The sequence below is a fragment of the Actinia tenebrosa genome, unplaced genomic scaffold (genome assembly GCF_029948245.1).
Source record: "Actinia tenebrosa isolate PJP-AT-01 unplaced genomic scaffold, QUT_ActTen_1.0 PGA_scaffold5__44_contigs__length_20552954, whole genome shotgun sequence".
In the NCBI taxonomy this organism is placed as follows: Eukaryota; Metazoa; Cnidaria; class Anthozoa; order Actiniaria; family Actiniidae; genus Actinia; species Actinia tenebrosa.
The window spans coordinates 8,824,388-8,835,640 of record NW_028292582.1 but is presented as its reverse complement, the minus strand read 5'-3'; the positions used below and the strand labels follow the sequence as shown (position 1 = coordinate 8,835,640).

The 11,253-nt window shown below is 37.8% G+C and overlaps 2 protein-coding genes across 2 annotated transcripts; one reads left to right on the top strand and one right to left on the bottom strand.

The window, feature by feature from the left end:
- Positions 1-1,336: 1,336 nt before the first annotated feature.
- Positions 1,337-6,621, top strand: LOC116296449 (uncharacterized). The gene is made up of 5 exons (XM_031704466.2): positions 1,337-1,402; positions 2,046-2,251; positions 3,174-3,314; positions 4,163-5,692; positions 6,263-6,621. Exons 1-5 carry the CDS (start codon positions 1,356-1,358, stop codon positions 6,619-6,621), a joined length of 2,283 nt encoding a protein of 760 aa, XP_031560326.2. The 5' UTR covers positions 1,337-1,355.
- Positions 6,006-10,948, bottom strand: LOC116296448 (G protein-coupled receptor 157). Its single transcript, XM_089038199.1, has 3 exons — positions 10,257-10,948; positions 9,246-9,449; positions 6,006-8,610 (listed from the first exon to the last, which is right to left on the bottom strand). Exons 1-3 carry the CDS (start codon positions 10,857-10,859, stop codon positions 8,416-8,418), a joined length of 1,002 nt encoding a protein of 333 aa, XP_088894325.1. The 5' UTR covers positions 10,860-10,948; the 3' UTR covers positions 6,006-8,415.
- Between the last annotated feature and the right edge of the window lie 305 nt (positions 10,949-11,253).

The following is an 11,253-nucleotide window of genomic DNA, read 5'->3' as shown; positions in this document are numbered from 1 at the left end:
AAAGATCTTTCCGAGGAATCTCGCAAAAAGATCTACCAGGAGGCAAAAAAGGAGCTTCAAAGAAAGCTCGCTTAGACATCAGTTTTGAAAAGAGCGTAACAGGATTTCGTTTACATATCGAACGGCAGTCTGGAAATTACGCGTAATCTTGCGCCAATTCCACTATCTTCTTGGAATCCATCCTAACAGGGGGTGGTTGGGGTCAATTTTGTGAAATATTTCGTAAATTACGTCAGGGTAATAAGGAATATCCTTATCCAGCCGACAGAATAACCACTCGGCTCTGCTCATATCAGAAACCTCGGGAATAGACTTACCGGTAATTTCAGACAAAAGATAGGGAATAGCTTTGTAATATTTCCCTAGCTTTAATTTTTTCAACGTTTTCCGTAGACTTTGTGGGGTTGGCTCTTCTAAATGGTCTATGATTTTCTTCTTTACTTCGTTGTTTAAATATACCGGTCGATAACCTTGGATATGACTCATCCAGTCTCTGAAGTATTTTATTCTCTTATATGGCGTCTTCTTACGACCTCCATTGGCGTAATACTGCTCTTTGGTGGCATTTGGTACGGCATTACGAATATTCTTACCACACTCGTAACACTGTGCTGACGTGTCGTCTTCTATTTGCATTTTCTTACCACAACACCAGAAACCCTTGGGCTTAGGTACGATAACTTTAGGTCTTAGACAAATTATGCAAAAGTCGTTAACGAACTTCTTACAATCTTCGCACTCCATATATAGACTAACATATTTGCGCTGTTGCCCCCAACCACACTTGGAGTGGGTTGTTTCCGTAGGTGGATTTTTGACACGGGTCTTGCCCGTGTTGAGATTGCGCTGGAACCCCCATTCCCTATACTACTGAGCCATTCCGAGGTTGAGAAAAAACGGGTCGAGTTGGCACTGTACGGCATTTTGGGGCGGTTTTAGGGGACCATATTTCCCAGATAGCGTCTGCGTGTTTCTTCTAACATGCCACTGGATTTGTAAGCTCGTACTATACTTTGATAAATTACGTGTGTGATGTTTCACTGAAACAAAAATCGCACTCGTATTTAAAGTATTACGTCCTTCACAAACAATGACGATTAGGTAATAAAAATTTGTCTGTGTTTTATCTTCAGTACGCTATCGAACAATCCCATCGAAGTTATTGAGGAAAAAGCATTTCTTTCTCTTCCAGACCTTAAAGTATTGTAAGTATATGGACAGCACTCAAGGACGGTGAAGCACTTTTCAGAGCGATAGGGTGCAGAATATTTGAAATATAGTATAAAAACTAATACGTATAATAACATACGTGCTATTTTCGTTTCAACAGGAATTTGCTTGACACTCAGCTGCGCATGCCGTTGGACGTTTTTCCGCTCCAAGTTGTGGCTCACTACACTATGTAATTTTTTACCCGTTATGCACGTTATGATAGTATTCAACAATTGACCTCCTCTGCTCTGACATAATGTTTTCCCATTTCAGACAACGTGTTATTCCCTAGAGTATCATTTCTTTGTTTAAGGTTTGCGCCCGGTTGTACATGAGAAAACACATGAATATGGATACAACTCAAGCAAAGAATTTTATTCTCAAGAGAATGACACGTGGTCTGAAATGAGACAACATTACGCTCGAGCGCTCCAGAGCCGAGGAAGTCTATTAAAGATGTGATTTATGTCTCTTCAAGCACATTTTTCTCGGAAAAAGATTCCAAGCTCCAGGGGGGATTGGAGCTCGTGACCTTTAACAATTATTTGTTTATAGCTAATAGTTTAGACCTTCACCGTTCAGTCGCATGCAGATCCTAAGTGCCTTAGGCATAATGTTTTCCCATTTCAGACCACGTGTCGTTCTCTTGAGAATAAGATTCTTTGTTTGAGTTGTATCCATATTCATGTGTCTTCTCATGCACAACCGTTAAACAAAGAAACAAAGAATTGGACAAAACATTACGCTTAATGGCAAGGAGGTATATGTAGATAAGATTCCGGAAACGTACAGTAATACATCCATGTACGCTTGAATAACATTTTATCTTTCAGATTCCAGAGTGTGAAAACAAACACTGATATGATTATACGACTGGAAGTTACATTAGGGCGCAACAAAGGGCTTGTGTACATCTTTCAGTCATTTGGATATGTTTGTGAGGAATTGGAATTGGAATTTAATGTGTGGCACTGCTCGGTCTGTAGCAGAGGAACATACAAGTCTCAAGAATTCATGTCTTGCATCTCGTGTCCACCAGGTACGACCCACAGTGTCCGATTCTTCTGCTAATTATTAAGATAGATCACCCCTTGCAGCACGTCGGAATGCAGTTTAATTTGTAGGACATAACGATAGGTTTCCAATTCTCATGAGATTGAAATTTTGTTGTTTTGTCCTCCAAATTAAGCTGCTTTTGACGTCACATGCAAGGTGTCTATTGGACGCATTTTTTTCGTATTTCAGACCACGTGTAATTTTTTAGAGTATCATTTCTTTGTTTAACGGTTGCGCATGAGTAGACACATGAATATGGATACAACGCAAATAAAGAATCTCAATCCCAAGAGCATACTATCTAACAACCACTGGATGTATAAAGATACTCGCACTGTGGCTTTTACTAATGATTTCTTCGGAAGATTGTGGGATGGGTATAGGGATTTCAAGGTGAAAATAGTGCAATGTACCTAGAATAAGACCTTGTGTCCTGCAGTCCCCTTCACAGTTCCCTGCGCCATCTTAAAATGTAGACGTTCCTTTGATCGAAGCAAGACGACTGCTGATCGAGCTTGCAATGATCGAGACCTTTTTTAACACATTCAACAATACTCCCATTTAGAGTTCTCTTTGCTCAGCCTTAGTCTCGTTTGTGCGTTAAAATATTCAGCTATTCAACCAAAACCCGTGGCATTTTAATCAACTCGTATTGTGCCGTAGTGCGTACATTCCTTACTATACAATGGACCTTAATAAAACAAAAGAACACATTTGTACACAATCGAGGCTAAGACTGAGTAAAGGCGAACTCTAAATGGGAGTATTGTTGAATGTGTTAAAAAAGGTCTTGAGTTCGTCTCGCTTCGATGCAAAGTCACGGCTACTTTTAAAGATGGCGCAGGGAACTGTGAAAAGGACTATTGTTCAGATTGCGGCAAGATCACAAAAATATTCTTTTGTAGGAGGGTTCTATCAAGACGAGATGGGTTACATGGGAGAGAAGATATACGGGCTTGGGTGCAAACAATGCCCGCCTGGTTCGTACGTTAAGCCTGACAGAGCACCAGGAAAATCACAGACTGACTGTCAATCATGTCCCATAGGTGAATAGTAAACTATATATGTATAACATATAGAAGCAAAGGAACTGATTAAATTAATTAACGAATGTGATAATTCCTTCAAATTTTAAATTCTATCGTAGTCAGTTACTTGGGGCTGATCAAAGTCGGGGCACAGCTAACTTACAGATCAAATCAAAATGAGAAAAGGTTTTTTTCGGGGGGAGGGGGGGGGGGGGACCGGAAACCCCATAGAAAAGACCTCAAATCAAGGGAGAGACCTAACAGACTCTACTTACATGTGATGCCCAGTCCAAGAGCCAAACGCGAGAACCCAAAGGTAAGAAGCGAGAGCAATACCGCAACGCAACCAATGATTCCCAAAAATGAATCTTATCCAGAAATATCCTCTTAGTCTTGGAATACCTTGGCATACACTCCGAGTATAGGAAACGAATGATCCCAGTAATGGGCCCTTGATCTGGAAATACCTTTTGCACACACTCCCAGGATAGGGCAAGAATGGTCCCAGTATAATGGGCTATTGATCTGGGAATAATTTCGCTCACATTCCCATTTTAAGGCAAGAATGGTCCTAGTAATGAGCTCTTTTTCTAGGAATACATTGAACCACAAATCCAATACATAGTACCAATGTTCCTACGATCTGGAATTATCCTCCCATTATGGGAAATGGATTTCCTAGGAATAAAATGCTATATTGACCTAGAAATATGTTGAATCGCACACCTACTATGGACTAACTACAAGATGGATGCCCCTCGTATTGCATGAGTTGGTGTCCCCCACGAAAGGCACAGCTCCGCACACCATAACCCAGTACTAAAACCTTCTAAGTCTAGTTCTTAATCTTGTTTTATTTCCCGCAGGAACAAACCTCAAAGCATTTGCTAAGTTTCGTGCTTGCAGCTGCTTGCAAGATTATTACCGTCTTGATCGATTTGGACCTTGTGTCACATGCACAAAAGGTTACGTGTGTTCAAATGAGACTGTGGATTTGGAAGCTGGTTTTTATTGGGTCTGGAAATCCAAGGAATCTCAGATAGATTACGAGGCTTTCAAAAAAGACTTGAACGATTCCTCTGATAAATCTGGGAAAAGGTCGTTTGAAGGTGTTATCCCAATCGCCTATGCTTGTCCGAATGGAGAATCTTGTCTTGGTGGAACTCACTCTAGTTGTCAAGCTGGTTACACTGGACCACTTTGCGCTGTTTGTGATGCTGGATATTTCACCAGTATGGCAAAATGTCGGAAATGCCCAACTCTCCCCTGGATTGTTACCCAAATAGTCGTGACACTTTTTGCAATGGCCGTTCTTATTGCAGTTGTCCTGTGGGAAAAGAAGAAGGAAGCAAAAACGTTGTCCAGGTCATTAGCTGACATCTTCCTTGCAAGGCTCAAAATCGTGATTGGATTCTACCAAGTTTCATCCAGCATTTTTGATGCGTTTTCATACATCAAATGGCCTGCTCCGATACTCACAATGATGACCTATGCAAAATTAGCACAGCTTAACTTGCTGCAAATCGTTCCACTGAACTGTGTCAATAATTCAGTCAAGGTCGACGCGTACACTCGATTTTCGATTGCTACCGTCACTACATCACTTGTTATCTTTGCAGGTGTCCTTTTCAATTCTTTTGTAAATTATTCTCCAAAGAAAAAGAGCACACGTACAGCAATCAATAAGGAGAAGGCACTTCTTTACAAAGAGAAGTCCTACCGCCTCATGTTCTTGATCCTCTTTATTACGTTTCCATCAACCTGCACTCAAGTGATGCAAATACTACCTGCAGCCTGCCACAAGATTTGTTCACACGATGATCAGAATTGCAACTCTTATCTAAAAGGAGACTATTCGGTGCAGTGTAGCACATCAAAGCACGATGTATATGGCTCTTTAAGTACAGCATCCATTTGCTACTGCATTGGCTTTCCATTGCTCCTTTTCTTGATCATGAAGCACGGCCAAAGAAATCAAAAGCTTATTGCAACATCGTCACCCAACAACACCGTCATGTTCAATTCAATAAGATTTCTCTATGAAAACTACTCTCCAAGCTGTTGGTTTTGGGAAATTCTAGAGCTGGTGCGAAAAGTGTTCTTTACCTCCATGCTGGTATTGATGGACTCAGAAAGTCGGTTAAGCTTGGGTCTGAACGCTATCTTATCAGGAATGTACTCTATCTTCTTCGCCCTCTGGAAGCCCGTTGAAGATACCTTCGAGTACTGGCTACAGTTAGTATCTCTGCTCGTAACGTCTGTGAATTTTACAGTTGGTATGTTGCTGAAGATCCCTCAAGACGAAACGTCGTCGAGCGTGAGCGGAGGGTTCGACTCGCTTGCAGTGACCATTCTGTTGACTGCAGCTAATGCCGCAGTTATATTCATCATTGCAGGTAAACGTAATTATCTTTTAGACCTATTTCAAAGCATTTTGTCATCGCCAAAGGCGATAGGCAATAGGAGATAGGTCATTCCAAGATCAAAGAATAGCTGAAATAACTTGTGTTTCTGCTTCTTATTCTCGTCAAGAACATGGACCTTAGTGCTGAGACTGATTCGATGTTCTTTGTATTCAACGAAACCATTTCCATGTCGGAATGACTTATTGCCGGCCTATCGCCTTTGGCGATGACAAAAATCTTTGAAATACAGTAGGTGTAGACTTGAGGATGTTGTGGAGTAGAAAAACGAGTGTAATACCTGTAATTGGTTGACAAGTGATTTTACTTCACAAAGGGAACATTCCTTATACTAAAAGCACGCCACATTGTCGTTCAATTCAGTAGGAATTCTTTAAAGATCGATTGGAAAGCATTGTTTCCAAAAAAACGTTCTTACTCTTAACTGAGGCAAGGAAGCTGTAAGCTGTTTGAGTTAGACTCAAAAGGGATTCAGTTTTATCTCCAAAGTTCAGTGGAATGCACCTTTTGAATTAACCTCGATAATACATTTTCTAATTATAGTGAAGTACATAACAACCCTTGTGAAGACCTTGATACAGTTGAAGAAAGAGCCACAATGTAACATCACATGCTGCCTTGAGGTGTTCCAGTTGGTGAGCGATGCACACGGAGACGTGTCGGGAATATGTACAGAGCCCAAAATGGCATCAGGACTGATTGGTAGTAACGAGCAGCAAGGTATAAGTAACATACCAGAAGATGCAGCATTTGAGCTCCAAGAAAGGGATGATGACTCCAACGAAGACAGGAAGAAGGCACCAGGACTGATTGGTAGTAAAGAGCAGCAAGGTATAAGTAACATACCAGAAGATGCAACATTTGAGCTTCAGGAAAGAGATAGCGATAATGACACCAGATAAAGAGAAAAAGAAAAACTGGAACGCTTAGTGAACGAATGATACTTAAATATTAGATCTCTTTACCTTGGGCGTAGAATTTCCTATTTCAGACCATGTGTCATTCTCTAGAGTATCATTTCTTTGTTTATCATGCTTGGCGCATAATCATGAGAAGACGCATGAATATGAATACAGTTCAAACAAGGTTGACAAATGGTTTGAAATGCAAAAACTTTAAGCCTGAGCTAAACGTTTCTGATTGGGTCTATGAATTTATTTCATTATGTAAGCACAATTCATTGGTCCTGTAATCAAGCATTGTTGAATCTGAGTCAACAGAGCCAGCTGAGTTGACTGCATTTCCTTAATGGGATTATGGCTCAACTATTTTTGGTTACCATTTTCCTAGCAGGGGCTGAGTACGATGTAGATTTCTCGTGTTGAAAGAATTAAATTTCCTCTAAGAGTTCAACTAGTTGCATTTACGATGAATTTAAAAAAAGGAGAAATTCATATTTCATAGGTTGTCTTGACAGAATCATGGGAATCATGGGAAATGCTAATCAAAATGCAATGTTGAATCCTCAATTCTCATTGGTTGACCTTGAGGTTGTTCTGAAGGTCAACTCAGCTGGAAAGAAAATTGTTGGAGTATGATCGTTTTGATCATATTTACTAAACTTTCATTATAAATATATATACTACCCTATTATAGTTATTACACTTTCAAATCTAAGACCTTACATTTTTGAAGGTTCTTCATTATTGTCTCTATGTATCTTGTAATGTTTCAAATACAAGTTGCTGTATTCTGTTGGGGTTTCGAAATCCAAGTGGAATTTCAAATGCCGAGGCATAGCCGACACGACATCTTATACTCTTTTTGTTATGTTTGTTTTTATTTCAAAGTTCTAGTACTTTGAAACATTTCAAAGTCTGAGTAGTAGGACTTTGAAATATTTCAAAGTACTAGAACTTTGAAATGGGTGCGGTCGTATTTGATGGGGGTTTTAAACTACTGCACGTGTTACAAATAAGAAACCCTGGTTGGTTGATGAGCTCATGAATTATTAATGAGTATAAGATGTATATATCACAACACCATATATACACCCATTCAGTTTCAGTTTGGGCATCATATTTCTCATTTCAAGCCATATGTCATTCCCTAGAGTATCATTTATTTGTTTAACATTTGTACAGTCATAAGACTACACTTGAATATAGATATAAATTAAAGTGTATATGACACGAAAACATTTCATCGTTTAAAGTGTATAGTTTGTTAGTAATAATAAATATATCGTAATGAAATTTGTTTCAAAAGCTTATTTCTTGAGATATGTGAGAAAATTAATATCAATTTGTGATGTCATTTTGTTGACACGTACTCTAGATTCAGTAGTAATGCACAAAATATAGATTGTAATTCGTATAAAATAACAACAAAGGGCATATTTTATTCAATTTCATTTGATAGCTTACGTAGTACTCTTCAAATGTTGGGAAACTGAAAAGTGCACTACCTGAAATTAAGATTCCACATTCAAACATATTTCGTGTATTTGCAACTAAATCTGGAGACTTGTAAACAAAATGACGTCACAACTTGTGCTAAATTTTCTTGAATTTCTAGAGAAATACGCTTTTGAAACAAATTTAACCATGATATTTTCATTAATGCCAATAAAATACACATTTTTAACATTAAGATTTTTTCATGTCATATGCACTTTAAAGAAAGAATCTTATTTTCAAGAGAATGACAAGTGATCTGAAATGGGAAAACATTATGCCTATACTGTGAGAGTCTATTTATTTCTCATAGCTTTGATCTGTAAGAATGTTAGTGCTCTCATAGCCCACTTGATGTGTTGACAAAAGGTTTGGTTTACCAACACATCCAGGGCATATTTTGTGAAACAAGAATCTCAATTTTGTTTGAAACTTCTCTGTGAAGATGCAAAAGATTATGAAGTTGGCAAAGCCTTGGCTGCTGTCACCAATGCCCTGCAAGAGAACATATACTTCATCATCACCATTATAAAATAACTGTTATGAATGTCGCGTTCTGATTGGTTTGGAACGCATGCTTTATGAGAGCACATTGCACGCGCACGCACTTTCCGTTGCATCATTCCTATCTATTATTGTAATTTGTATTTTATAAAAGATATGTGTCATGCTTCTCAACACTTCTCTCATGTTCTGCCAACCCCCGCGTGCTTTATGACAGCACACAGCACGCGCGTTTTCTATTTCTTCATTATGCTATATCATCATCATCATCCCCATCATTACCAACATCATCATCACCATCATCATCATCATCCACCACCATCATCATCACCATTACCATCATCATTATCATCATCACCATTATCATTTCCATCATCAATATCATTATCATCACCATCATCATCATTATCACCACCATCATCATCATTATTACCATCACCATCTTCACCCCCATATCCACCACCATCACTAACTTCACCATCATCATCACCATTATTTTTCTTGCCTTTTTCTCTGTAGAGTTGCAGTCCTTTATAATAATCATATATGTCTAAATTCAATATGCATTAGTTGGAATACCACCAGAAATACAATGTTGGATAAAAAACATCCAAATAATATCTTACATGCAAAATCTTCAACCAGTCACGATCACAAGGAGAAGGTCCTTTATGTTGACAGTCTGGTAAGCAAAAAGCGTAGCGAAAAAATCGTACCGTGCCCCATATGCGTAGCAATATGAATACAATGGGGATGAAGGTAAACTTGCGGTCAGCTTTGTGTACAACTGCCTGGGTGTTTAAGAATGGAGTTCCAGCACTTGGATAAACCTTAAATGTTTAAACAAATAATCAATCAATCAATCAATCAATCAATCAATCATTCAATCAATCATTCAATCAATCAATCAATAATTCAATCAATCAATCAATCAATCAATCAATCAATCAATCAGTCAATCAATCAATCAATCAGTCAATCAAACAATTAATCATTCAATCAATCAATCAATTATTCAATCAATCAATCAATCATTCAATCAATCATTCAATCAATCAATCATTCAATCAATCATTCAATCATTCAATCAATCAATCAACCAATCAATTATTCAATCAATCATTCAATCAATCAATCATTCAATCAATCAATCAACCAATCAATTATTCAATCAATCATTCAATCATTCAATCAATCAATCAATCAACAATCAAACAATCAAACAATCAAACAATCAATCAATCAATCAATCATTCAATCAATCAATCATTCAATCAATCAGTCAAACAATCAATAAATAAATAAAACCATTCTATTCAAGGGTGCAGCATGTCAGAATGCAGCTCATATAATTTGGAGGACAACAATAGGTTTCCAATTCTCAGAAGATTGAAATTCTTCTGTTTTGTCCTCCAAATTGAGTTACTTTGATGTCACATGCAATGGGTCTATCTATCAATCAACCATCTAAGAAAGAAAGAATGCATAGATAAAGATTAATTAAACTAATGTGTGCTTAGATTTGTGAGTAAATGGGTACAAAGAAATAAATGATTCCGTGGTTGCTGAATGGGAGCTGGAGGAAGGGATTTAGAAACGAACAACTAATTCCCAGTGGAAGGGAACACCCATCTTACCTGATGCTTCAAAAACCATTTTACTTTGATATAGAAAATTGATATAGCAAAATAGGATAAGATTTCCCAACCCTTTCCTGCAAAAACCATCCAAAACAACAACCAATGCCAACTTTTGATTTTAGTATCAATCCAACACCATCCATCTGAGGTTTCATCTTTGGTTTGTCCAACGGCTTTGAATCCAAGTGCTAAAGCAGCCACGAGTAATGGTATTCCCCAAGCTGTTAGGTGAAACACGATCATCGCTCTTCGTTCAGTTTCACTTCGTATTCCAACGCAGAGAACCAAATAAAGAAAAACAGACAAATGAACCGTCCAGAAGAAAGACGATAAAATCGCAGCAATGTTAATAGTAGCTTGTGCATCGCAGAAGGTGCTTGGATTGGTTTTCCAAATTCCTGAAACGTTGACCAACGCAGTAAGAAAATCACCAATCGAAATGTAAACGAGAATCTTTCTGGAGCTGGTACGAAGATCACGACATAGAAGGAATGTTACAAAAATAAAAGTCGTTCCCAATAATGACAGGGATCCTGCGATGGTTGTTAACGTTTTATTTAGCGGAGAATTATCATATGTCTGGTTAAGAGAGCAACTCATTGTTATCTTCCTTATACTGGAGTCCACAACGTCTTGTTTACGAGTTAGTATTCTTTAATTTCTCAAGGGGAAGTGCAATCTTACCCAGAGCCCCCGACTCACGAACCAAACACAGGAAACCCATGTCTTTATAAAAAGAATAAGAGATCAAATCTATATAAAAGGAAACAAGATGAATGAAAGATCAGAATATAAAAAATAAATGTTTTAAATTTACATTAAACGATAGTAAGCTTGATAAATTGTCTATTTATCTTAAAAAATTATTTGTTTATTTTTATTTTTTTTAAATCTTGACTGGGGAATAAAAAATCCAATATAAAAAGCAACAAAATGAATCAAATATGAATAAGAGAATAATAAGCTTGATATACTGTCTATTTATCTTAAAATC

Coding starts and splice junctions, on each gene's coding strand:
- LOC116296449 (XM_031704466.2), top strand. CDS start 1,356: ATGCCGTTGGACGTTTTTCCGCTCCAAGTTGTGGCTCACTACACTAT. Junction 2,252..3,173: donor TTGCATCTCGTGTCCACCAG/GTACGACCCACA, acceptor ATTCTTTTGTAG/GAGGGTTCTATCAAGACGAG. Junction 5,693..6,262: donor AGTTATATTCATCATTGCAG/GTAAACGTAATT, acceptor TTCTAATTATAG/TGAAGTACATAACAACCCTT.
- LOC116296448 (XM_089038199.1), bottom strand. CDS start 10,859: ATGAGTTGCTCTCTTAACCAGACATATGATAATTCTCCGCTAAATAAA. Junction 9,450..10,256: donor AATGGTTTTTGAAGCATCAG/GTAAGATGGGTG, acceptor TAAACATTTAAG/GTTTATCCAAGTGCTGGAAC. Junction 8,611..9,245: donor ACTGGTTGAAGATTTTGCAT/GTAAGATATTAT, acceptor GTTCTCTTGCAG/GGCATTGGTGACAGCAGCCA.